Here is a 27,862-nt window from a genome sequence, read left to right as displayed (position 1 = left end):
AGTAGAAAAAATATATACTTAGTCCCACTGCAGGGTAATTCAGGTGTATCAGCTGCAAAGAGCTATTTTGTAGCATAAGAAAACAAATACTGAACAGTTACTAAAATAACTAAATGTGGGAATTAAAGTGTGCAATTAATTGAATAGGGGGATTTAAAAAAAATGGAAAACAGGTATATTTATGCATGGTTTCTGGTGCTCTATCTATCTATCTATCTATCTATCTATCTATCTATCTATCTATCTATCTATCTATCTATCTATCTATCTATCTGCTTTAGCATTCCTCTCCTTCTCTCTTGTTTTGAACTCACCATGATGACATTTGAACAAACATAATCAGATAATATTTTTCAATTAGCCCACAAGATCAATAACGCTGAACATTACTCATTGGAAGAATTAAAACGCAAATAAGTGAGAAAAACTATTAATTTAGGCAGAGTTGCAACAAATAACTAGCTCTGCATAAATTAATTAAATATTATTTACACTACCTGGCCAAAAAAACAGACAAACTGGATTTAACTAAGCAAATTGGTACGAGCCTCCCATTGGATAATTACTCCATGTCCGATAATGTTTCAGATGATAAATTTAATCCCAACTAGTGCAATGAGTTGCTTCAGTCAGTCTGTTTCAGAAAGGTCAAATCATTGGCATGCATCAAGCAGAGAAAACATGTGAGGAGATTGCTAAAACTACCAAAATTGGGTTAAGAGCTGTCCAGCACAAAAACTGAAAAACCAGCAACGGTGGGGACCCATTGTCTTTGAGGAAAAAGTGTAGCCATGAAAAAATACTGAATGATCGTGATCAGCGATCACTAACGTTTGGTGAAATCAAATTGAAGAAATACAACAGTAGAACTCCAGGTTTTGTGTACGGTAATAGTGAAAGTAAGAGCATTTCCACATGCACAATCCGAATGGAATATAAGGGATTGGGACTGCACAGCTGTGTGGCCTTAAGAAAACCCCTAATCAGTGAGGCTAACCAGAAAAAAGGCTTTAATTTGCTAGGGAGCATAGAGCTTGTACTCTGGAGCAATGGAAGAAGGTCATGGTCTGATCCAGAGCGATGGGCGCATCAGGGTGAGGAGAGAAGCAGATGAGGTGATGCTCCCATCATGCCTGGTGCCTACTGCACCAGCCTGTGCGGGCAGTGCTATGATCTGGGGTGTCTTGGTCAGGTCTAGGTTCAGCAGCGGTATGAGCTCAAAGAATGAGGTCAGCTGACTACCTGAATATACTGAATGATCAGGTTTTTCCATCAATTGATTTTTTTCTTCCCTGATGACAACGGCAGGATTCAGCGGGCTCAAATTGTGAAAGAGTGGTTCAGGGAGAATGAGAGTTCATTTTCACACATGGATCAACCACCACAGAATCCAGACCTTGACCACATTGAGAATCTTTGGGATGTGCTGGAGAAGGCTTTGCGCAGCGGGTAGACTCTACCCTCATCAATTCAAGATCTTGGTGAAAATGAATCTGGGTGGAAATAAATCTTGATATTGTAGAAGCCTATCCAAACAACGGCACAGCGGATGTGTGCTGTAATCAAAGTGAAATGCAGTCCAACGAAATATTAAAATGTGTGACCTTTTTTAAGTTATATTATTTGTTTAATTTTATTAATTTATTGTCTACTTTTTTGTGTGTTTTTTCCTTTTTTTTTTTTTTTTGGACAGGCAGTGTATGTATCAACTAAATGTATAATTTACTTCATCCGAGCTGCAAATGTTGCGAATTGAAAACAATGAGAAAATGTTCATACATTTTTTATTTTATTTTGTTGTTCATTTAATATAATTTCCGCCCGTAATTTCCGATATTCCTATTTGAATAGGTTGGACGTTACGTCATCGCCGCGCGACTTGTCTCATACGTCATCCGTCACCGACGAGCTTTTCCTATTGTAAACACTTCAACGGCAGCAACAGAGAAGAAACTCATGGAGAATCTCGTGAAGGTGAAGTATAGAAATGTTAAAATTCGAAGCGCTCTGCCTGTGTGCCGTTGGTCTGTTAGCAAAAGAACTTTAGCTTCTAACTGGGTTTGCTTTTCTGCCGTCTGCCTTTAAACGGGTTTGCAGCTTCATTGGAGCCAAACACTCATAAAAAAATAAAATAAATTGGGAGCACATTTAGTTTAGAGAAGATCCCTGCAAATCCAATAATTTTTCTCTAATATCGAGGATCGTAAATAACATTAGATTCAGGACGACGCCACGCAACAGCGGCAGTTTCTCTCTTTTAGTTCTGTTCGTGGTCAGAAGGAATATAACATTATTGTTTTTGTCATCAGACTAAGAAATTATATAATATAAACATCAATCATTTAAAATGAAACAGGCAGCTTCATATTACAGTGACGACTGCAGTAATGTCTGCTCTATAATTATGTATGAGACTAAATTCAACATAAGTGGAGAAAAAAAAGATTTGAATAAAGAAGTAGAGCACAGTTAAAGCTGAAAAAATACATTAAAATGGCCAAAGTAAGCAGCTCAAACCTGTAAGGGAAATAGATCTTTGAGATGGATCAGTACTTATTCATTTATTTTTTTAATAAACAATGAATTTGATTTTAAACTTTAGAATTTTCCCAAAATAAAATAAGAAAATAATGAAACTATGTTGTGTTCTCTGAGTTTTTTTAAATATACTGTCTCCCGCCGTTGTTGGGCGAAAGGCGGGGTACGGGTCGTTGGCCCATCCCAGAGCAACACAGAGAGACACACACAGGACACACAACCATGCACACAAAACCCACACCTAAGGAAACTTCAGGAAGGTCAATTAACTCAACCGTCAGGTTTTTAGAAGCTACATATCCACCTACTTAAATAATATAAATTATTCATGAAGGACACTGGTTTCTAAGGACATCATGATTTCTTATTTTCTTTAGGGTTGTGTAGAAAACCATGTTTAATTATTTTAGTTAGTCACATATTACATGGTAGTAGAACATAAATATACATTAAGTACATAAAGAGCCTAATGCACTTTGGATCAATTCATACCCAAATTCTGATGCCATTCTGGTCCTTCCCACTTAACATGTACATAACTCTATATGTTTCAGTTTTTCTTGGTATTTTGAAAAAAAATAACAATGCTATTTTAAAACTAAACCATGAGCTGGAAGTCTTTAAAGCACCCAACTGCAGGCTGGCTACAAGAGCAACTAGACCGACTAACTAACCAGTTAATATCAGTTTGATATACTCGTGTTACTCTTTAAAGAGCAGAACAGCAAAAAAAGATGCATTTTGTTATTGCAATAAGCAATAAAACCCCTTAATTTAGCAGATGTTTGTTCTGTATCTTTCCCAAATCTGTTTGTCTAAATTAAAATAACAAATACCTAAATGTTATGCAGAACATCATCATACATTTGATAACCAGTATGTTATTATTAGTACAAAGGGGTTGGCAGGTTCTAAATGAAAGCAGTTAGATAACATTATCATTATTATTATTATTGTTATTATACTTAAAAAATGAAATAATTACCATTAGATCATGTGAATATTATACTGGCCCATGCTTGCAAGTAACCTGAGTGGTGGTCTCAGTCTGCGCTGCACACCAACCATGTAGTAGTTAATGTGCAAAGGCAAAGGAGGACATTAATACTAAAACAAAGGTACAAAAAAGCTGGAAAATAGTTTGGAAAAACAGTTAAAATATGATTTATAGATTAAAATGATAATAGAAATATTAGAAAATTAAGCTTATTTATTTTCAAACGGAAGTGATGACACCCAGAAGGACAAAGAACATCCAAACTGTCTGTGAATCAGTGTGAATGCTCCTCATACCGCTGCTCACACCTCTGAATGTGCCACATGAATAACAAAGGCCATATTTTAGTTTGAAATCTGGGAAAAATATCAGGCTTTATGCTGAGATCATCTTGAACACGGCAATCAACAGCACAGCCAGCTGGTTTGCGAGGGAAAGACAGCCATGTCACCTCCTGATAGGACCGAAGTTCAGATCACTCTGAACAGGATCGTTGGATGTCTGTTTGAAATGTGCACATCTCTTAAAGTAGCTCTGCCTTTGTGCCTTATCTGTGTCATCAACAGATTCACGGAGCGGGCGGCTATGACTCGGACTTCAGCGATAGCGACGGAGAGGGAGACTCCTCGGAGAAAGCGAGAGAGAGGTAAAAATGAAGCACTTAAGTGTTGAGCCGTGGATTCAAAGTGCCCAGTGAAGTGGTTTCTCTATTCAAATGTTGCCCTTCCACAACACTGAAGTAAGACGGGGGGGGGTTGATCATGCTTCCATTTGTATTCTGAACATGACGTGTCTTTTATTTACCACCTGTCTGCTTATGGAGCTTACATCCAGTGTTCCCGTTTGACAGGAAACGGGAGGCGGAAATCCTACAGAAGCCGTTCGAAAGAGGTCGGCACTCCAAGGTGGCCCACCGCAGTTTACACTCCTGTGAAGTGGACAGGTACGGCACCGCTGGGGCGGGGAACAGTGAAGCTTTTTTCGTTTTTCTGACATGTGTTTAACACACGTCCGCCGTCGATACAAAGAAAATACACGTACAGCCTCACACCGGAGCTTTATGGGCTGTTTTTGGTTTCATGATGTACGACGCAGTAAACATGAGAGGAATCCAATTTTTATGTTCTGCTCAGAGAAGATGCCGCATGTATGGATTAATTCTTAATAGAGGCCCCAGTTCCCCTCCTATTGAATTGTGTTCCAGGCATGAAAAAATGTAAGATATGATATTTCAATTTGGTCCACATCTTTCAAGCCAGACTTATGGATAATTATCTGTTTTAAGCTGCTTTTAAATAAGCACAGTCATTTATTCTCCTGAAAGTGCAGTCTCTCTCATTGTTTTACACCATGCTGTCAAAAATAATGTTTAGAATATCTGCATTTTAATGTTTAAGCCTCTGCTTTTCCTGTTTTTTTTTTGTTTTTTTTCAGAGAGGAAGCCAGAAACAGAAGAGCCCATCTGATATCAATGAACGCTGTATCCTTTTCTCAATTAAAGTCAGTTGCAAAAGCTTCCATGTCCATTTGAACCTTTTCCACATTCTGCCTTTTGACTGTTACATATTTAATTGTAATTTTGCGTTTTTTTTTTTTCTGTGATAAAGCAACAGAAAGTACCACATATAGGTATGAAAGTGGACGGTACATTGTATTTAAACCATAATATGAAAATACGTGGCGTGCATTTTTTTTAATTTAGCCTCCATGTGTCTGGCTACCAGCTTTGCACGTCGCGCCCAATTTTCATTTGCAAAAAGCTCGGGCTCAGTCAGAATAGATGGAGAGCGTTTGCAGACGTCAGTTTTGAAGCTTTGCTACAGACCATCAACAGGGAATGGCCATGGACGTCACATCGCAAAGCATTCTGAGGACCTCCTAGTAGAATTATAGAGGCAAAAAGAGAAAGAAAATGCTGAATGTGGTGATAAATCGTTATTAACCGGGTTGGATCCGTATGAGATTTCCGACGACAAGTAAATCTATGATCATGGCTCGCTCATGCTGCTTTCTTTTTTAACATTCCTGTGAACAACAACATTTAGGTTAATTAAGGTTATTTACATTTTCCAAGTCTTCTGTGTGGTGTCCAGCTTTGTGTTGTGACCAAAACAAAAGTGCTTCATAATTACAAAGTGGAAGGAAAACGGTACATTTTCTGGATTTCTTTCAAATAAAAATCTGCCCCAGGTTTTTTTTGGATGTCTCAGCAGATTTTTTTCCCCCATGATTAACCCGTACTTGCTGTCATCTAGTTTCCCTAAGCTTGGTAACGACTCTCATTACCACAGGATGATTCTGTCAGCACCATGTTTCACAGTGGGGATGGTGTGTTTGAGGTGATGTTCAGCGTTAGTTTCCCACCACACACACAGAGTTTGGCATGTAGACTAAAACGCTCAAATTTTGGTCTCATCTGTCCCGTCTATATAGCTTGTTGCTAAGTGCAAACAAGACTTTTTATTGCTTTAGTTCAGCAGCTGCTTTTCTTCTGTCACCTTAAATAGAACTGACTGATGTCCTGAGGACAAATTGTCCCACCTGAGCTGTGAATCACTGCAGCTCCCTCAGGGTTACCATGAGCCTCATGGCTGCTTCTCTGATCGACGCTCTCCTAGCTCAGCCCGCCTGTTCCAGTGGGCGGTCATGTCTTGATAGGTTTGCAGTCGTTTGATTTCCTTTCCATATTTAGATGATGCGTTCATTTTGTTAAGCTTGGGGTATTGATTCATAACTTGACTCTGCTTTAAACTTCTCAATAGGTTTCTCCCTGACCCGTCTGCTGTGTTTCTCGGTCTTCATGATGATCCTTGTTCACTAATGTGCTCGCATAAACATCCGAGGCCTTTAAAGGATAGCTGTATTTATAATACAAATACATTATTTTCTTATAGTGGTCATCACCCAGGCAGCTGGGTGTTTGCGCCTTGGAGAGTCCCCAAAGTCTGGCGATTCGGATTTCGCAGCAAGACCCTGGACCACAGATTGCTCCCTTAGGGATGGGTTAAACACTGAAACATATTTCCCCTCTGTGGGACTATATAGGGAAATATATATTTATCTTTATTAATTTCCCACTGCTACTTTATATCCCAATGAAATGTGACCTCTGCGTCCCTCAGGGAGCAGCGGGCTGCCACTGTGCAGCGCCCCGGGGAGCTTTCTGGGGCTGCAGGTCTTGCCCAGTGACCCTGAGTGGCAGCCTTTAGGGTTCGAACCCAGGAACATGCCGCCTCTTCAGGACGTCAGCGCCCTGCTCTAACCACTAGAGCAGCACTCTCCCAATTAAGCACACCCATTTACCAATTAGGTGACTTCTAAAGACAACCGGTCGCTCCTGATTTTAATAAAGAGCATCTATGCCACACTTCTTACAAATGTGTTTATATATGCAATTAATGATACCATTAAGAAGGGAAGTGTTCACTAAAACCACCATGTTAGGGAAAATCTTCTTTTATGGGTGAGGCAGGACTCGTACTATTTATTTGAAGACATTAGAAGAGAGGATTTTCGGGAATTGTGACGGTTTCTGCCAAGAGCCGACTGATAAGTTGATCCTAAATAAATCACTCCCAGTATGAGCGTCACAAGAAGTTTGTCGGCGACTACATTCTGTACTACGGCGGACAGATGGCCGACCTCAGACGCTCTGCGTGAGTATTCGGCCTCGCTCCTCGAAAATCTGTCGTCTGCTCACCCTCACGGCTGAACCGACGACGATTTGTTTTCCTCACTGCACCACTGGGGACAGGGACGCATTGTTCTGATCCAGTCACATACTTCCACAGTAAATCGTTAAATCTGTTTATTTCAGGGCTAAAGACAAAACCGATCTGGACGTGCTGCGTGAAAATCACCGCTTCCTCTGGAAGGATGAGGACGAGGAAGACATGACATGGTGATTAATCAAAGTCAGCTACTCATATGTGAGACTTTAACGCTTCAGACGCTCACCTCACGTTTGAAAGAAGGCCTTCTGGCTCTCAAATGTCAAACGTTGACTAGCTTATGCGTCTGAGGTAAAAAGTCAGCTTGTTTATTAGTTGTTGATTTTCTTCTCCCAAAGGGAAAAAGAAATAGCCAAGAAGTATTACGACAAGCTGTTCAAGGAGTACTGCATCGCTGATCTCAGCAGGTACAAGGAAAACAAGGTGAGCTAAAAAAAAAAAAAAGAAATTGTCCCGACGGTCGAACCGTTTTTGAAACCGTAACACAGCAGAAAACGAGGGACCACAACGCGAGTCGAAACGCCAAAGCAATCCAATCCTCCATAGACGGCTTGCTGCCTGCGTGAGACACGGCAGCGTAATAAATTGTTTGACTCTGCCCTAGTTTCTTGAGAGATTACATTAGATAAGTTGTCCCAGCGGTGAAGCCAAGTGTGAAGGTTAATATTTGCTTATTGACACTAATCTCCGTCATACCTGGCCCCGTGTTGAAAGAGGTTGGGGGTATGATGGGTTTTTTTGGGACTGTGCAGTGTCTATCTAGAAAACTGACTTATAACAAATGCAGAGCTGAAAAAAAAAAAGTATTGGTACCCCTGAAAGGTTTATTCTATTTTTGCTATTTTTTTCCAAGGAGTTTTTTTTTTTTTATGTCATACAAATATGACTTTAGGAAATGGAGAAAGCAATTTTTAAATTATAGTTGTATTTATTAAGGACTGCCCCAACCAACTGGAACCTGTGCGAAATGTGACTGCATACTTTGTCAAATCACGAATGAACAGTGATCAATCACATTTCTTCAGTTTCATTATCCGCTCCCAGTCCTGATCACTGCTGTAGAGTCAGGAAATTACTCAAATAGAACCTGTGTGGCAACATGAAGTAGGCGGCAAGAACTCCAAGCGCAACACATCATAGCCGGGTCTAAATAAATAATAATAAAAAAATAATAAATGATGGAAACAAAGTGTAATGACCTCGGTCTGCCTGGAAAAGGGTTACAATGGTTAACTTTTTTAAGGCTTTGGGACTCCAGCAAAACCCAGGAACCTGGAGCAGAGACAACGTGAAACACTGGTGAAGCTTCCCAGCAGTCCTTGGCCCACCAAAGTTACTCCAACGACCAAATATGTTGAGAATATAACGGTTTTGGACTGATTCATGGTAGCCGCTGCCAATAGTCGCACATTTAAGTGCAGGAAAACAATCTGTACGTGGCAAACACTTGTTTTCACAGCACTGTAGCTTACCCATATGAAAAGAAGAGAGATTCAAAGTTTTTTATGCCTTAAGGTGAATTGATAAGTACAGAAGAAAAAAACTTTATTATCAAGTCGCTTCTTTACTAATTAGTCTATAGCACCAAATGATTATGAGTGGCAATGCCTGTGTTTGCAATGTCATTCACAACTGGATGCAGCTATGATAAAGTTGTGCAAACCTATTCTAACCTTGTTTGTCACAGTTGTTTTATTTTGTTTTTATTATAACCTTGACTGTACATCTGGGCAGGTTTAGGGGAATATCTATTTACCCGTAGCCATTTGTTGGCTATGTTTTTTTTTTTTTTTGTCAGAGATTTATATAGCAATTAGACGATCATTAGCAAAAATAAACATGAGGCTACTGATACATTTTCCAAAAAGAAAACCAAAAAACAAAAAAACCTACTTAGATAAATCTTAAGAGCAATTTAGCAGCTGTCATGTATAGCCGAGCCCAAGGAGGAGTTTGATGTGAATGATTTGTTAAAAGCATGTAAAAAAAAAAAAAAAAAAGAAAAAGAAGAGAAAAAAAGCACCCAATTTTTTCCCCCCATCTTGAGGGACTGAGAAATAGACTTCAGGCCAACATTTTTACTAATGTAATTCTCCTGGAAGGGGTGGACAACAAGGCAAAAAATGTCATTTACAGTGTTTTTTTTTTACAGCGCAACTGAATTTTTATTACAATTTCCAGAGCAATTAAGCTAAACATTTCTTAACCGTTTTAAATCAGTACCAAAATTTGACTAACTTGTTTTAATCACAGCTGACATTTAATTAATAAATGTGTAAATTGTTTTCACAGATTTTCTTCATATAAGAGTTGTAATCTTGATGTTAAAGCAGACTTAAACATTAGGGTAAAAAATCACAAGGCAGGTAAATAAAAGCACCACCCAATTTTTCATTTGATATAAGCTGATTTATGGACCAGTTACTGTGAAATAGCACCCCGCTGTTATTGTGGACTCAGAAAATTCCCTTTGAGTGACATGTAATTAGGAGTTTTGGTGTGTAAATATCATATAAAATGAAATGTTTTCATTTTATATGATCTAATTGTATACACATTAATGTGTCCTTAGCCGTATGCGTTTGTCACATGTACGTTTCCTGTTTGGTTTTATTCTGTGTACGGTTTACTTCTGTCTTTACTATTTGTGCTGAATAACATGAATTGTTTTTATCTTATCCCAACAGTTTGGATTTCGCTGGCGGACTGAGAACGAAGTTGTTTCTGGAAAAGGTGCGGCTTGCTCCTTAATTACCCCACCGTAGAGTTGATTTGTTTTTTGTTTTTTAAAGCCTTTCTTCCCCCCTTATGGATGGCTAAGCCTATAATCCTGGCCTTTATTAGCCAAAACCCTGGAGTAAAACCGGTCTCTTTTAGTTGCTCTTTTGCAAGTGATGAATTTCAGGTCATTAGTATAATTCTGCAAGTTTCCCTTATAAATGTATTTATATAAAACCATTACATGTTTTCTTCTGGGTGTCTTTAGATATGCTGCATTTACCTTTTTTGTGAAAGAGTTAACTTTTTTATGCTAACAGATAAAAAAAAATGCTCTAACCAGCAACAGTTGGTACTTTTTAAAATAATGATAGAGTGAGTTTACACACACGTCCACTAGATGGGGACAGAGATAAAGACTCGTAACACGTTACTTAATCCAGTAATGTGAAAACCTTTCCTAACACCTTCATCTTCACTTTTTGTTTTTTTTTATGTTTTGTTTCTTTTGCTCTTTCTTTACCTCAACCGCAGGGGACGCTAGAATCCCCCTGATGTTTCGACTCATTCAGACATTAGTCCTGTGTTTATGCCTCTCATCTTCAGCCTCCCTCTGTTCTGTTGAGACATTTTGGAAGAGCTTTGATGATTCCTCTCCATTATTTGTCAAGGATTAGTGCCAGACCTCCTCTTCCTCGCGTGGCAGCGACTGATATTTCTAGTTTTAGCCAGTAAGGACACTATCTGCAGCTTAGCGAGGGTACACCTGCTTCGACAGCTCATTGATGTGCTTTGAGACATATTCCTTCTACATTTGAATAATTCCTCTGCCAAGACGGGGCTACGTTGTCTGTGTTTGTCGGCCTGTTTATGCAGGAACTGCCACATGCTGCGGAGCATTTTTGAAAGAAAGACGACAGTTTAGTTTAGTGCGGATCCAAGGCAATATCTTCCCAGCAACTTAAAAAGAAAAAAAAAAGGCACGGCGACTTTATCTTGGGGACTTGAGTTCTCTAATGTTTGCACCGCTGCAGCCTCACAAACATAAAGTGTGTCTGAGAAGGCTGACTAAGCCAATATATTGTTCCAGATTAAGACTGTGTAATCCTGGTCTCTGACAGTTCATCCCCTGTTGCAGTACTCTACAGGAAGTGGGATTAGATGGGTCAGATGCGCTTCACTTCAAGTGTCACCCCTTTGATTTGTGTGCTAATAATTCCCCGGGTCAAACTGAGCCACTGCTGGGAACGCCGAACCCTCGCCGGTGAAATCAATACCAGCCTCAGTCTGCAGAGCAGATATAGGATTCCCACTTAGTTTTGTTGAATCGCATCATGCACACGAAGCTTAGACGTGTGTTAAAATGGGACGAAAAAAAGCAACTTGAATTGAGCAGAACAAACGCTGCAATTGAAGGTGTTGCAAAAGTTCATCAGCGAGAACTTATGTGATTGCCGGCAATTCTGCGTGGGCTACGTGTCGTTAGTGGCGGCTCGTATGTAATGCACATGACATAACCGGAGTAGACCTCTGTTTACAGATTTGTTGGAAAGGTCCGAACTCCCCCACCCTGTTAAGCCGACCTTTCGTATCCTCATAAGGTCCACTGCACTTTAGCCCTGCCACAGGCGTCTTTGTTCAAATAAAGGGGGGGTTATGTTCCTATTAGGTCATGCCCACCACTCTGCATCCAGTAAGGCGCTTTGCTCGAACACTTTCCCTTCGTTTTAATGGCCGCAGTGTGATGTAAGGTCGAGGAGGCAGAGGTTTCCTCTAAATATCGCCATAGATTATTTAAGATGGGTTTTGTTGTCAGGTGAAGTTTTTTTTCTTTTCTCCCTGTTATTAAAACTAATTCAATTTATTTCTTGCCTCACTTCAGTGTTGTCTCACTGAGTTCCTTTCGGTAATCTTGAACAGTATGAAGTGCAATAGCCAAAAAATGTGTCCGTTACCCACATTGCGTGCTACAGTTATCACCTCTCGCCCTTTTTAAAGGGAACCGCCCAGCAGACTAAACCAAACTCTGCCCTACAGATCACATGTCAAACAAAATGCATCATTTAGTCTAAAAGTAAAAGTTATTTTTGTATTTTTACTTACAAAAACAACAACCGAATTCTATCTTAATTAATTTGGGATTGCATGTGAAATTAAAGTTCAACTATCTATGTGAAAGTCTAAATAAATAATAAACTCTCGAGACACCACTGGGACACCAGACGGCACTTGTAAAGTGCAATACGTAATTTATTTCTGGCGCCCAGTGGTGTATTAATGCCATTTCTTAAACTATCAGGTGCAGCGAAGCGTGTGATTATATAACCAAAGGGCTTGCCATATACTATTACATGAGCGATTGGCTTGCTGTCTGTCCACCGCTCACTGGTCGCTGCTGCTCGGTATCAGGAAAGCCAGAGCAACCCTGCGCACTGGTGACTTCAAACCACCTGGCAGGCCTTCACGCTTCTGCAAGTCAACGGTTCCAGATGTTTCTTTGCGTTTCTTTTTGCTGTGTTTTTTTGTTTTAGCTCTTAACAAAACGCAATAAACACGCAGCTATCTTTCCTTTCTGGTCCAGAGCGCTGCTCACATATGACACATGCATTTTTTAACATGATTGCATGTCTCCTTTAGTGACATCGGGGCTGTGACGGTACAGTGGCGCCCCCAACTGTAACCATGTTTATTTAAGGTTTTGGGTTGTTGTGTGCTTTTTTTTTTTTTTTTTACATGCTTTTAACAAATCATTAGCATCAAACTCCTCCTTGGGCTCGGCTTTAAATGACAGCTGCTAAATGACTCTTAAGAATTATCAAAGTAGTTAATTTATTTTGCTTTTCCTTTTGCAAAATGTATTAGTAGCCTCATGTTTATTTTTGCTAATGATCGTCTAATTGCTAAATAAATCTCTGACAAAATCGTTTTGCCAAGCATCACTTTTCTTTCCAGTAAAATAGGTTGATTAAAGTTTCACACGTTGAATGAGCATGATAAATATTATAGTGGAGGTGCAATATTTATTTATTTTTGTCTTCCTCTTCAAGCTGGGAGAACAAACACTTTCAGAGTGTTTTTTTTTATCTCAGTGGAGTCCATGTACTGTAATATCACACAGCCTTTACCAGCTATTTTACAAATATCAGCATGTCCAAGAGCACCAAGTCAACATCAGTGCCTTCTCTTCTTCCTGCAAAAAGACAGAAAACCCACAGAGGGTGCAGTGTTTGTATGCACCTCAAAATGTGTGTTTTTCTTTTTCCCCTTTTTCTTTTCTAGACTCTAATCCTTGCAAGATGCTTCTTTTTCAACATCAAACACGGTTGTAGCAGTGTGCTGACACAGGGACGTCGCCACTCTGGTGGAGATATTCGCCTGCAGCTGATAGCCCCCATTGGCATTTAGCTAACTTGTTTGTGAAAGGCTCGTGTGCAACTGACACTGGCTTTTGTTGCTTCAGCTCAGATTTCCAGTTTGTCTCGAAATCCTGCTCTGCCGGGGCGGATGTTCAGCTGCAGCGCCCAGCTCATGTTTTTCTGTGTGTGTGTGTGTGTGCTTTTTTTTTTTTTTCCTCCGGTATAAATTACACTTTGGTGTTGCTGTCAGACGGAATGGAGTGCTGTGGAGGTGAGAGGGCAGAGGTAGCTGATGTTAAGCTGCTTGTATGTGGGCGTCCTCAGATGAAACGGGCAGTGGTCTTTGCTTTTGTAACTTCTCTCGCTTAAAAAAAACAAAAAAAAAACTCTAAATTCTTGAAGAGCTGGAATGAGGTTTGGTGAATCTGTGCTTCTTGCACTACTAACTAGAGATGCACAATATATCAACCTCAATTCAATTCAGTTTTATTGATATAGCGCCCATTCACAACACGTCATCACAAGGCATTTTACAAAGTCAATATCGGCCAATGTTAGCCATTTTTTAACATGTCGCATCAGTCCGATAAGTAAAACTGGGCCTATACTAACACAAGTGATGTTTATTTCCATCTAGATGCTCTTTTTGCCAGTGTTTAAAGAGGGGGGGGGGATGATAGTGATGCATCACAGCCAGGATTGTGGGTTTTTAAATGAAGCAGAGATGAGATAAAGTCTAAACTATAGACTATAACCCACATTCAAAAGTTCAGTTATGGTTTTCAGTCGGTACAAACGTTTACAAAATCAAAGTAAATGTGGACACACACACACACGGCAAATATCGGTTATCGGACATAACAGCAATATTTATATCCATACTGGCTCAAATTGTCATGTCGGAGCATCCCTACTACTAACTAACACTACTACCTGGAGTATGATATTAACTCTTTTTATATATTTTGTCACATTCCAACCACAACCTTCAAAAGATTCTGCTTGGACAGATTACAAATATCTCTCACCTTGGTTTGTCTTTGTAAAAACATAAAAAAACACAAAGAAAAACATTTCCCTTCTTCTCCAGATATATGTTCTACTTTGTTTTGGTCCATCACAGGAAATCCCAATTTTTAAAACAAATACGTTTCTAACTGCAAATGGGGAAAATGTCAAGAAATTCAAGGGATAATTATTTTTCTGTGAGGCACTGGAGTTTATTTTTTTATTTTTTTACCTTTTTTAGTGAAGTTTACTAAGAGTTTTCTTAAACTGTGCCAATCTATTGGCTTCTTGGACGACATTTAGAGCTTTCCCAATAGTTTATTTTATCTGATTTCAATCTGCTTACTGGCAGTTTCCTTTAGGTTCCTGTTGAAGTAAAACGAAAGTGGCAGGCCAATTTACAGGTGAAATCATCAGTTCTTCTGCTTTTAAATAATTTATTTAGCCAGGTCTTTGTTCCATTGATTGTTTGTACTTTATAATTAGCAATACCCTGCTGGGCTCTGTGTTGCCAGACTAAATACATCAGCTGCAATGAAGCTATTAAATCACTTTTAAAAATGACAGCTCACAGCTCCAGAGCTCTAATCTTGGTGACAAATTGTGCACCGTGTTCTGTTCATCTGTGATGGGGTTCCAAAATGAAATTTTTATTTCCTGATAGAAAGGAGAACAATTCATTTTCAATGAAGGTTTGATAAATAATATATTTTCTTCTGTGAAAGAAAACTAACCCTGCACATTATGCTGAACAGACCATCTCCACTATGTCACATGGTGGCAGCATCATGCTGTCGGGGTAAGTTTCTTCCACAGTGGGGGAGGGGGGGGGGGGGGGGGGGGAGGAATGGGTGGAGCTAAAAACAGGGAAGTCCTGCAGAAAAGCAACTCTGGAGGAGCTGCAGAGATCCACAGCTTAGGTGGGCGGATCTGTTGACAGGAAAAATCTAATCTGGCTTCTATGTTAGAGTGACAGGAAGACCGAGGTGGGACCAAGTCAATGTTTTGCAAGTCCTAAGTAAGTCTCAAGTCTTTATCCTCGAGTTCCGAGTCAAGTCTCGAGTCAAGTTTTGCTCTCTAATTTCTAGTCGTTTCGAGTCTTTAACAATGTTGAAATATATTTTAAATGTGAATAATAGAGCATGTGTTCTTTTTAAATCCGTATTTATCTCAGAACGTGACGAAACCAGTTTGGCTGACCTTACAAAACAGTCAAATTAAACTTTGCTTCCTTTGAACCATATTTTCCAGAATATTCAGTGAAAAATGCAACAGCAGAACTTCATATTCAGACCCAAAGAAAATTACTGTTGGATGCATCTTTGTCCTTAGCTTCTTTTCTTTTCCTTTAGAAAAAATACTTTTGGTTAATTTGATTGGCTGTGCTGCAGCTCACACATACATACATCCTGAACGAGGGAAATGAATTAATGGTGCACACTTTTTAAATGATAGATGTCTTAAGCTTTAGATTTGGGTAAAACATCAAGTCTTTTCAATTCAATTCTCGCGTCATTGCCGTTAAAGTCGAAGTCAAGTCACAAGTCTCTGAACACCTGTTCAAGTCTAGTCTAAATTCATAAAATCTCTGACTTGAGTCCAAGTCATGTGACTCGAGTCCCCCACTCTGCAGGAAGAAGAGCAACCGTTGAAACAAATCTGGAAGTTTAGTGTTCCAGTTTGCCGTTAACCATGCAGTGGACGCATCAAAGCAGTGGAAGGAGGCGCTCTTTGCATTTTGACACTTCGGTCAACACGCTAAACTCTAGTAGAAAACGAATACTGCGTGTCACCCTGAACACATCAGTGCCAGCGTGAATCATGGCGGAGGCAGCAGGGACAGAGAAGATGGACAGAGCTAAAGTACCGGACAGTCCTGGAAAAAAACCTGGTTGTAGGCTGTAAAAGAGTTCAAACTGGGGTGGAGGTTCACCTTTCCTCCCTTAACATTTACAGCCAGGAGTTGAATGGAGAGGTTTAGATCAAAGCATATGCATGCGTTAGTATGGCCTAATCAAAGTTCAAACCTAATTCCAGTTGAGAATCTGTGGTAGGATTTATACGATTGCTGGTCTCAGACTCTATCTGTCCAATCTGACTAAATACAGATTATTTTGCCATGAAGAATTGGCAAACATTTCAGTCTCTAGATGTGGAAAGCTGATTGAGACGTACCCCAATAGACTAACAGCTGTAATTTAAGCAAAAGGTAGTTCTACAAAGCATTTATTCATACAGTTCAAATGCACTCAATACTGAAGGGTTCCTTGGTAAAAGAACATGGAAAACCTGTTGCATCTACTTCACAATTCTGCACTACTTGTTGTAGGAAGGGTTTGATTGAGAGCCACTTCTGAATTATTTTTAAAATATCAGAGAACCTAGTTCCAACATAGAACCAAATTAAACCAAATGTTTTACTCATTTTTCTGTCTATCTTGTAAATACATATTTGCAAGATGCTAGCAGAGATTCAGTAAAAGACTAATACAAATGTTTTATGTGTGAGAAGTCTCCTGCTGGAACATCTCGCTACTGATGAGGTTAATTGGAAGCAGGTCAGTAACATAATTAAGGATAAAAGGAGCATTCCTCGGAGACTCTCAGACTTAAAGATGGGTAGGCATCACCTCTGTTGGAAAGAGTGTGTGAGCTGGTGTTTAATCAGTCTGAAATATAAATGGGGGGGGGGGGGGGGGGGGGGAAATCCAGCAAAAAGTTTTCGATTTCCCAATTTGTTCGCACAGTAAACCCAAAGAAATCTCCATATTCAGTGATCTGATGACCAAACACTGATTGGCTGTGATGTTCGGGGCTTTAGATTAAGAGGCTGCTCCAAATCCACTGTCAGTTTGCTAAATTGGTTGCATCTAAAAACGTAGATCTAATAAAACCAAAGCATCATCCAGAAGCGCCCCCGGCTGTCCTAAATTTGCAGAGTGTAAAAACTCTCCTCAGGTCCTCTGAGTCAAAACCCAAAATCTTTAACGATCAGATACCTCCATTACGCACCTTCTTATTTACTGCAGTATATTTTTTTTCTATCTGAACCTAAGAGATAAGCAGCCCCCCCCCAGAAACCAAACCTAATTAAATCAAATAAAATCCTCTGGGTTGGCTGTTATCATGAGACATATAAAAATTCAAATCTATCTGAGTTCAGAATAATGCATGTGCCACGAGTGTTCAGGAGGGATTTTAAAAATGAATGCGCGCTGACTCAGGCCTCAGCTCTCGGACTTTATCCAGTGACCGTTAATCATGCAGCCATCTGTCCTGCAGTAAATGTCTGTCTTGATCTCAAGCCGCTGGCTGGTGGCATAATTAGCCATTGACGTAAGACGAAAGGAGTTTCCCCCGCTTATCGGGGTTTACTTAGGCAGCGGGTTGTCAGTTTTTGTTTTCGTCATAGACCCATGTGAGGCTTACCTGACCTTTAGTGTGGGAATACTTAGCGCATGTCAACAAACCGAAGAACACGCCGTTGAACTTTTTACTACTTCAGTGGACGCTTAAAAAGGAGTTAAAGCAAACTGATGCAAAGCAGGAATGGCCTTTTTGGCCATTTAGGAAACAACCCTCAGAATGCATAAAAGCGACTGAATGAGTTGGCTTTATTTCTCACATGAGACGATGTAGGGCCCGGGGGCTGGAAACTGACACAAACAGGCGAACAATTCTGGCCTTGATTATAGTTCAGTTTTTGCCATTTATTTTGTCAAAGAAATGGCCTCGACACAGATTTTATATTAATTCCACCAGGGTAGAGGTTGTGTTTAGCTCGGGGGAGTCAAACTTGCACTGGTGTGCTCCCTGAATACATTATATTATTTTATATCAGACACTAAGCTGGTTCTCTTTTACACTGCAGGGATTTGGAACTTATTCAAGGGAAGTTTGTTGCAGAAGAAATGCTTTTGTGGTCCTTTCTCCTGTCATAAAAAATGCTGTTTATGTACATACATTAGATATTTATTAGAATTTTATGTGCATAATAAAGACTTGAAAACACCACAGACAAATTGTTAGAGTTAATGGGCAGGACAGCAGAATAACGTCTCTAGGTGGCAGCTGCTATAGACACTAAGTTGACAGCGTGATGGGACGAGCGCCTTAATTCCAACTGATGATGCAGAACCAGAAACCCATTTTAGAACTGACGCTTTAGGGGGTTCATTGTCATGAGTAAGGATCTGGTAAAAAGTTTAACAACAAAGTTTATCACAGGAACAATAAAAAAAAACTGGCTCTGGTTAATGAGGTAAGAACAAAACGTACAGAAACAGTTGTTCCCCTGATTCATAAACTTAGCGCTTTACTTTAAACGCCATTAATTTCAATAACTAGCATTTTGGCATGCTGTGCATGCAGCTCCAGGACAACTGGATATACAACTAGCAATAGACTCCCTCTCTCTGTGAACCTCAGTGGAAGGTGTGACGACGCTCAGAAAACTCAGAAAAATCCTGATATGTTTTTCTTTTTTGTCATCTCAAGGCACTTTTCCAAAGTCAAATTCAATCACATTATACAGATTGGTAAAAAAAAACAAAACGTTCCCGTCTAAGGAAACCCAGTTGATTGCATCAAAGTCCCGACAAGCAGCATTCACTCCTGAAGAACCGTAGAGCCACAGGGAGAGTCGTCTGCATTGTCCATGGCTTTGCTGCAATCCCTCATACTGAGCATGCATGAAGCGACAGTGGAGAGGAAAACTCCCCATTAACGGGAAGGAAAACCTCCAGCAGAACCGGGCTCAGTATGAACGGTCATCTGCCTCGACCGACTGGGGTTACAGAAGACAAAGCAGAGACACAACAAGAGAGACAAACAAGCATAGAAGCACACATTGATCCAGTAATCTGTTCTACATTAGATGGTAATAGCAGGTGATCTGTCTTCCATGGATGATGTCACAACTAACAGAACGCCAGATCAACAGTAAAGACAGATATTGCGTTTTAGATGGCATCTAAATAAATATTAGTGTTTTTAAGAGTAAATGCAATTTTAGCAGTGAAAAGTAATGGTATTTAAGTTACTTCCAATGCTGGTTAAAAAAAAACCAAACAATAATAGGTTATTTTTCAGCTGTTTCTCATATTTATCTACCGCTGTTTGTAAAAAATAATTCCTTGTGAAACATCTGAGATAAAGCTTTGTTTCAGAAATGCCTTTTTTAAATTACTTTATATCGGCATTCAGCCTGAAAATATTGAGGTATTATTTTTGATTCATATCACACAGCCCTAATTGAAGTTTTATAAGAAATGCTGTAATTTCAACTGTAAAATCAGTTTATTTTTTCTTAAACAGTTTTTGTTTTGTTTTTTTTCTTCCCTGATGCTAATCCTACAGTTGTCGTTGCAACGTAGGACCAGAGCCAGACGTGGCTCTTTCTTATTTCTCTAAGCTGACGTCATATCTTCCTAATCTCACACGTGAGTCGGCCGGTCAGCCCGAGTGGCCCAAAGTCACGGTGGCCGGCGTCACCTCAGCCGATTGTTGAAAGCATCCTGAGCTGCCGCGGGTGAGAGCGAACATCGCTTTTCCCACAGTGGATCATTTCTTGTCCCCGAGCCAAGAGCGTAGCGCTATGACGCACTCGCTCCCTCTGCTACAACGTGGAGGAACCCCGGAGACCAGATCAGTGCACCTTAAGCTCCTCTGGGGATAATAGGCAGGCTGTGCAGCGGCTAGAGGGTGGCCTCGGGCCATGAAGTGAGATGAAACAAGGGAGATGAGTAGGAGCAGTGCTGATAAGGAGGAAGGGATGCAGGGATAGGTGAAGTGGGGTGAGAAAAAGGTTGACACTTGTGGAGGTTTCGTCAAATCCCCCAATTCTCAAATATCGCTGATTTCTATGTTATATTTTTTTCACTGTTAGGCCCCCGTGAGTCAACTGATTTGTTAAAATCTCACTTTGTGCGCATAAAAAGTGAGGAATACGTCAAAGAAATGTGAGCGTGAACATTTGCAGTGTGTGTGTGTGTGTGTGTGTGTGTGTGTGTGTGTGCGTTCATCCTTCAGGTCAGTTCCAGTGTGGCAACAAAGTCTGCAGTAAAGAGGAAGGCCTGAAAAGCTGGGAGGTAAATTTTGCCTACGTGGAGCACGGGGAGAAGAGGAACGCTTTGGTCAAACTCAGTGAGTTTCAAAATGTTTTTTTTTTTTTTTTTTAAATATGTAATTGAGTATGTGTTAACATAACCGTGGCTGATAATGCACCTGTCTAACACCCCAAACCCATAATAACGCTCTTCCAGGTGTCACGCTGCAGAGAATCGTGCTCAAATTACTGTAATTTGTGGATCCGCTAAGTCAGTCAAGCTGGGAATGACAGGCTCTTTTAACAAACTGAAGTGACAGGTCACCTCCAGACAAAAAAAAAAAAAAGAAAAAAGAAAACGGGCTTGTGCTACATTTGAATTCAGTTTGTGACGCTTTAGAAAAAAAAAAGCAGCCATGGTAATTTTACTAGGGTATGCTTCACTAAGACGACATCAAAAAGAACAAAACTATCAGGCCTTTTTTTTTTTAGTTTGAGGTTGTTGGTAATGGAACCGAACAGATTCTTTAAGCGAAACACCCACATTAATGTTCAAAGATTTTAAACCCCTTCTGTGTTTAATACTTACTCTGGCATTTATTTTTCACTTTTTTACATTGGCCTTTCTGTTAAGCTCATTCTTTGTCTCTTTAGAACTAACTGTAGATTAGATTAGCTTGTTTTCTTCGTTACAAAACATTGTATGTAACCCTGTGTTTTTGCCACGGTCACGTTTTACCTTGGATTTTGTCCACTTTTTATATTTTTTTATTTTTATTTTTTTTCCCCCTTCAAGTCTTTGTCCCCAAATCACGGTTGCATTTTGTTCTGTGCTTGATTACAAATGAGAAAAGTCAATCAGTGGGGGAAAAAAAGAGGAAGCATCAGGTCTTAGAAAATAAACGGAGTGTATACAGCAGAGGAACGGTATACAGTAGTTATCTTCAAGAAAATAGTAAATAGATACACTTGGAGGAAATGTGTTTAAAAAAATTGGAAAACAGCGTGTATAAAAAAAAAAAGAGCTACAATGACCGTTATTATTAAATAAATACCACATTTAATATACCAAATATGATCTGTGTAGTTAATGAAGATTTTACCTGCAAAGGGCCAGCAGTAACAATATTGTTTTCTATTTTAGGACTCTGTCCTGAATGCTCATTCAAACTCAACTACCATCACAAGTAAGCCCTCTTACATTTCCTCTTTCAAATAATAATAATAAAAAAAAATCTGGGTTATTTGGCTCTCCAGGACATATTTCCAACGCTGTGGAGAGTGTGCACTTGTCTGCTCAAAGTAGGACAGATCGGCATAGAAAAGCGAGCGTGCTCAGTGATGTGGTGCGCTGGGCTTTACAAATGCGTGTTGAAGCATCTGAAGGACATCACAGGACCCCTGCTAGACCCCCCCGCAATTTGCCAACCGGGGAACACAGCTGGGCAGATAACGCAGTCAGCTTGGGACAAAGCTTTCCTGCACTCCTTGGACCACCCAGGGGTGTACGCGAGGACCCTGTTCAGTCCTCCTCCACCAGAAGCTCACATCGCTCGCCTTCACCCTTCAGCGGATCTCCAGCTTCCGCAATGACTGGCAGCAGCAGGGCAAGCTGGGGAACACCAATTAGCACTCAGGAGCCACCAGTCCTGGGGCCCCTCCGGGGTGTGTTCCCTTTCCACGGCTCTCCCCTCTGTGCTCAAATGACCGCACCTCCGCGGACCCGTCTGGGGAAGCTCCTGAAGTTCACAGATGACGGCACTGCCATTGGTCTGATTCAGGACGGAGACGAGTATGCAGACTCGTCTCCGTCCTGAATCAGACCATACGGACAGGAGGTGGACAGGCTGGACCGTTGGTGCGGTCAAAATCTGGAGTTTAAACACCCCACAGTCCCTCCCCCTCACCGCCCTCAACAACATTATTGGATAGTTTCCGGTTCACAGGAACCACCCTGGATCAGGGCCTGAGCCGGTCCTCACACATAAACACTGGATCAAGTCCTCACAGCCGGAGTAGTAAGCTACTCTGCTGGGAAATAAAATCCCAACCTGCCTTTCTTTTGTTCCTTCTTTTCTTTATATATATATATATATATATATATATATATATATATATATATATATATATATATATATATATATATATATATATATGTAGATGTATATATATATAGATATATATATATAGATATATATAGATACATAGATATAGATACATATATAGATACATAGATATAGATACATAGATATAGATACATATATAGATACATAGATATAGATACATAGATATAGATACATATATATATATAGATATATTATATATATTATATATATATCTATTATAATAGATATATGTATCTATTATATATATTATATAGTAGATTCTATATATATATAGATATATATATTATATATATATATATATATATTATAGTATTATATATATATAATATATATATATATTATATATATATATATATATATATTATATATATATATATATATATATATATATATATATATATATAGAGATAGATAGATAGATAGATATATTCAAAGTACAAAGTCAAAATTCATTGTTTGGGAACTCGGTCTTGGCCAATAAAGCCTATTCTGATTCTGATTCTGATTCTGAAATGAAGCCTCGACTCATAACGGCTGTCTAAAATTAGCACTGATGTGAAAGTGAGAAGGAGTAAAGGCCGATATCTAGTCCCTGTGATCTACGCCCTGAGACCTGTCCGCGTGTCTTTTCAGGAGAAAGGAGGTGAAAGTGAAGAGGAAAAGGAAGATGTCCGAGGAGAACGAAGAGCCACCGAAGAAGAAAAAGAAGAAGAAGAAGAAGCAATCCTCGTCTAATTCTAAGAAACACAAACACAAGAAGCATAAAGGTACCACTCCTCCGCAGTCTTCTTTAAGCTAACCTCTGCGGTGGTGATCTAATGAAGCTGCCACTCAGAAGCCGCTTTGTTTACATTTAATTCTTGGGAAAGAAATTTCATTATGAGCCTCATTTCATCTGTTTTTTTTTTTTTTTTCCCACAGATCGCTCCACCTCCTCCAGCAGTTCAGAGTCAGAGCCGCAAAACTCTGATAAAGGTGCCGCACACACGCACGCATACACACACACACACGCACGCAGAAAAATCCAATTTCTTCCTGGATATTTAGGTTGCCAGCATTCAAACTTTCTGACTGAAAACATCCTGACACCTCCTGGAGGCACATAGGTTAACCCTGCTGTTAATGCTAATCGGCTGACAGCAGGTCTTTTTTTTTCTTGGCTTTTACTTGTTTATTTAATTCTTTTTAACGTTGCTTTTATTTAGTCGTTGACTGTGAACAGCGTGACATAAAGTACGCCTCTGCCCCCTTGCCTCTTTGTTTTGTCGGCTCCTGGATGTTGACGGATAACGGGACAGGGAAGGTGAAAACGTACTGAAGAAGCAGACTTCCTTTGTACACGTGTCATGTAATTTGGCTCAACGTGCTACGAGAACCATAAGAACACACACGCTGGTTATTTCTGTTTGTTGCAGTTGTACATGCTTGAAAACCGGCGGCCTTTGGAAAGGAGAATTAAGCCTTTTCAGGATGAAGGTTGTTTACAGAAATGTTGCTTGGGTGCAATTAAGGAAATAAAGAAGAGGTTCTAGTAGGAAATGTTTAGCAGTAATTACATGTTTCTGCTGGCAGCAAGTTATTTAACCTCAGGGTTTGCAATGATCAGCTTCTCATTGCTTAAATAGCCTTGCTGGACTGGAATAGAATAGAATAGAATAGAATAGAATAGAATAGAATAGAATAGAATAGAATAGAATAGAATAAAAAAACATGGATTGTTCAATGGGGAAATTTGGGAAGTGTCCTTCTTTTTTTCCTTGTGACTTTTTATTCAGTTTTTATGTCCTTTACTTTTCACCTTTTTTCTTATATTGTTTCCTACCTATCATCCTTTTGTCCTCCTCCTTTGTATCCTCCCTCTTTTCCCTGTCCTTCCTGCCTTCCTTCCTTCCTTCCTTCCTTCCTTCCTTGTGTCCTTCCTGCCTTCCTTCCTTCTTTCCTTCCTTCCTTGTGTCCTTCCTGCCTTCCTTCCTTCCTTCCTTGTGTCCTTGCTTCCTTCCTTTCATCCATGTGTACTTCCTTCCTTCCTTTCCTTGATTCCTTCCATGTGTCCTTGTCCATCCATGTGTCCTTGCTACCTTCCTTCCATCCATGTGTCCGTCCTTCCTTCCTTCCTTCCTTCCTTCCATGTGTCCGTCCTTCCTTCCTTCCTTCCTTCCATGTGTCCGTCCTTCCTTCCTTCCTTCTTTCCATGTGTCCTTCCTTCCTTCCTTCCTTCCTTCCTTCCTTCCTTCCTTCCTGCCTTTCATGTGTCCTCCCTTCCTTCCATGTGTACTTCATTCATGTGTCCCTCCATGTGTCCTTCCTTTCTTCCTTCCTTCCATGTGTCCTTCCTGCCTTTCCTCTTCCCTCTATGTACACATCCCTCCATCCTTCCTTTCCTCATGTGTCCTTTCTTTCATTCCATCCTTTCCTTCATGTGTCCTTTCTTCCCCTCCATCCTTCCTGCCTTCCTTGAGTCCTTCCGTCCTTCCATCCTCCCTCATCCACTTCCTTTTCATACTTCTGTCTTGCTTTCTAGCTCGTGGCTTCTCTTCTATCCTCCTTTTTCGTGTCCTGCCTCCCTCCCTTTCCTTCCTCTTGTTTCATTCCTTGTGTCCTTCCAACCATCCCTCTGGAAAAGTAGCATTATTTACAGTTAAAAAAAAAAAACATGTTGGAACATTGTTAACTTTTGATGTTTGTTCTCTTCTAATAGACACCGAAGCTGCAACTGAACCGGACAGCCAATCAGAAGCTGACCACTGGCGAGGCCCCGCCCCTGCCGTGGAGGAAAAATCAAGGTGAGGTTGTCAGACAAACGTTCGAAAATTATCTTCCCCATCAAGCTCCCGGGTGTGTATGACACAGCATGTAGCTCATTTAGATATACGTCAGTGAAGCTTCTGAACCGTCAGGACAGGCGAGACGCAGAAGCTTCGAGTTTTAAAAAAGCTTTTTGAAAAGTTTGCTGCATGTCAACATTTCCCCTGCTCCCCGATCCTTAGTGCCGGTGCTCTGAATCATTGTTGGAAGTCACAATCCTCTCACTTCATGTAGAGCACTGATGCTCTGCCAGAGTTAATCACCCCCCCCCCCCCCCCCCCCCTCTACTGTTTACGTCAGCACTGAGCATGACAGGAACTGACATCTCTGTGTTTTGGTTGTTTTATCTGTTTAGGGAGGAAGAGTTTGATGAGTACTTTGAAGACATGTTTCTTTGAATCTGCTGGTATCAGCGGCAACCCTGCTGTGACTACACTTCCTTTTGTATCCCGCTGATATTAAGTATGTTCTATTTGGGTCTTGTGTGCATGAAATAAACATAATGTTTACCCTGCCTCTCCGTGTCCCTTTTCTGTTTGCCTTTCTGGCTTCCTCTGTGCTTCAGTCTCTCCACCACGATGAGGGGAATAATTAACAGTGGTTTGAGCCTGCGTGGCTCGTGGGCTGCTGATGGCTGGAGAAGTTACTGCTTAGGACTGATTAAAGGAACATTTTCAATTCCCCTTTAATTGAGTCAACTTTTGGTTATACTTCTTAACATTTTGTAACATTAAAAAACACAAACTTCAATACATTTTAATTAGGTTTTATGTGCTTTCCGAACACAATGCAGTGTGTAACTGCATGAAAGAAAAATGAGACATTATTTTCTTTTCTTTTTTTCCATCACAAATAAAGATCTAGAAAAAATCACAGGGTGCGTTTTCATCCAGCCCCCTGTACTAGAATGCCTTTAAATGAAATCCAATGCAAACAATTGTCTTCAGATAACCTATACCGGGATTAAATTACACATGGATGGACTCTAATAACTAAATAGGTTACTTCTAAATCGTGTTGGGGTTAGGGATTGAAGACGATCAGTTGTACTGGATTTGATTTAGAAGGATAAGTGGAAAAGGGCTAATGCGCGCCACGTTTTATAGATTTAGGTTTTTGTAAGAAATAAAATCATTTTAAATATACATTTAAATGTATATACCACTTTTTTGTTGGACTATAATATAAAACCTAAATAATGTTCATAGAGGTTTTTGGTTTTGATGTAAAAAAAAAATGTGAAAAAGTTTAAGGACTGTGAATAAGTTTGCTTCAGAGGCACTTGAAATTTTTACTGGTTCAGTAAATCAGTAAAAAATTTGATTTAATCCTCGGCAGTTTTGATATTACATCAATGAATTACTCTAGATGGCCTAAATGAACTGAACATGGTTCTGCTGTGGTTACAAATATATATCCAGACTTTACCTTTTTTTTGAAAGAGCCAAAAGAGCCTGTAGCTGCCAACATTTATGTTTCTTTATGTGAACTAAAAAGGCAAAAGCTGCAGCAATGTGAAGGAGTAAGCATGAAATATTTAGTCTTCCGAAGCTGGTGGCATTCAAAACCTTGCATATTTTACGTACCGAGTAAAATATGGCTAACAGTGTCTGCATGGCGGTCTTTCAGGGCCTCGCTTTCTAACCTGACCTTTAGGTTTTTGTCCTGTTCAGACCGAGCGCAAACATCTATCTTGGCTGATCTCTGATGTTTGGGCTCAATTCAGCTGGGAATGCACAGCAAGCAAATAGAGCAAGGCTATGCTCAGACTTCAGATCACCGTAATCTGTGGTCTGAAGGTGTCGTAAAAAGGCTCCGTGTCAGAATCTGAACTTTTCAGTGGCATTTAGGCCAATTCATGCACAGAACATATGTTAGATAGGTGAAATTACTCTCCTCTAGCAGCTGAGTTATTACCCGGATGTCCTCTAGATCGTAAAAATCAGAAACGGCATTTTGAAATGATTCACTGCCGCAAGCAAAAAAAAAAAATGAACTGTTATATGCTGATGCAATTTGAGCCAAAGTTTTAATGGACTGTTGGAATTCTCATCTACTAAAAAGACCTTTCTTTTGGGAATATACAACTGTATCATGTCAGGTGCTTGAAGTTGTCCACCTGGTTCTGCAGGTATAAACAGGCTTTAGCAAATGAGAAATGATGGGCTCATTTGAGCAGTTTGTTAGCACGGTAAGGATTAAAATGCTTTATGTACATAACACAGAGAACAATATGATACCTGCGTAGGTTTTAATATAGCTGTTTCCTCTGTTTGTCGCATTATCATAAATTACACTTAAAAGGAACAGCGGGAGACACGTTGCGATGTCTAAAACCCAAGAAAGGGTTCATAAAGGACTTCACATGGGCTTGCTGAAAACACAAATCAAAACAGTTTTATTTTACTTCAAAAGAACTTCAGGAGGATTTAATCTCTTGATTCGATGTTTTTCTCTGCAGCAGCGGCAGCAACAACTTCATAAAATATTGAAAATAAAACAACCTTTTCTGCCTTCTCACCTCAGAATTTCCTGGT

At 39.9% G+C, this 27,862-nt stretch overlaps 1 protein-coding gene across 1 annotated transcript; it reads left to right on the top strand.

Annotated features, from left to right (window-relative positions):
• The first annotated feature begins 1,854 nt into the window (after window positions 1–1,854).
• Window positions 1,855–25,840, top strand: fra10ac1 (FRA10A associated CGG repeat 1). The gene is made up of 14 exons (XM_036141806.1): window positions 1,855–1,974; window positions 4,102–4,181; window positions 4,386–4,478; window positions 4,970–5,015; window positions 7,115–7,191; window positions 7,353–7,436; window positions 7,605–7,689; window positions 9,954–9,999; window positions 20,379–20,492; window positions 21,539–21,581; window positions 23,154–23,287; window positions 23,442–23,495; window positions 25,219–25,303; window positions 25,681–25,840. The coding sequence occupies exons 1-14, from the start codon at window positions 1,957–1,959 to the stop codon at window positions 25,721–25,723; spliced, it is 1,002 nt and encodes a 333-aa protein (XP_035997699.1). The 5' UTR covers window positions 1,855–1,956; the 3' UTR covers window positions 25,724–25,840.
• The last annotated feature ends 2,022 nt before the right edge of the window (window positions 25,841–27,862 follow it).

Source organism: Fundulus heteroclitus, chromosome 10 (assembly GCF_011125445.2).
Source record: "Fundulus heteroclitus isolate FHET01 chromosome 10, MU-UCD_Fhet_4.1, whole genome shotgun sequence".
NCBI lineage: Eukaryota > Metazoa > Chordata > Actinopteri > Cyprinodontiformes > Fundulidae > Fundulus > Fundulus heteroclitus.
The sequence above is the reverse complement of the archived record's forward strand: the minus strand, read 5'-3'. Positions and strand labels throughout refer to the sequence as shown.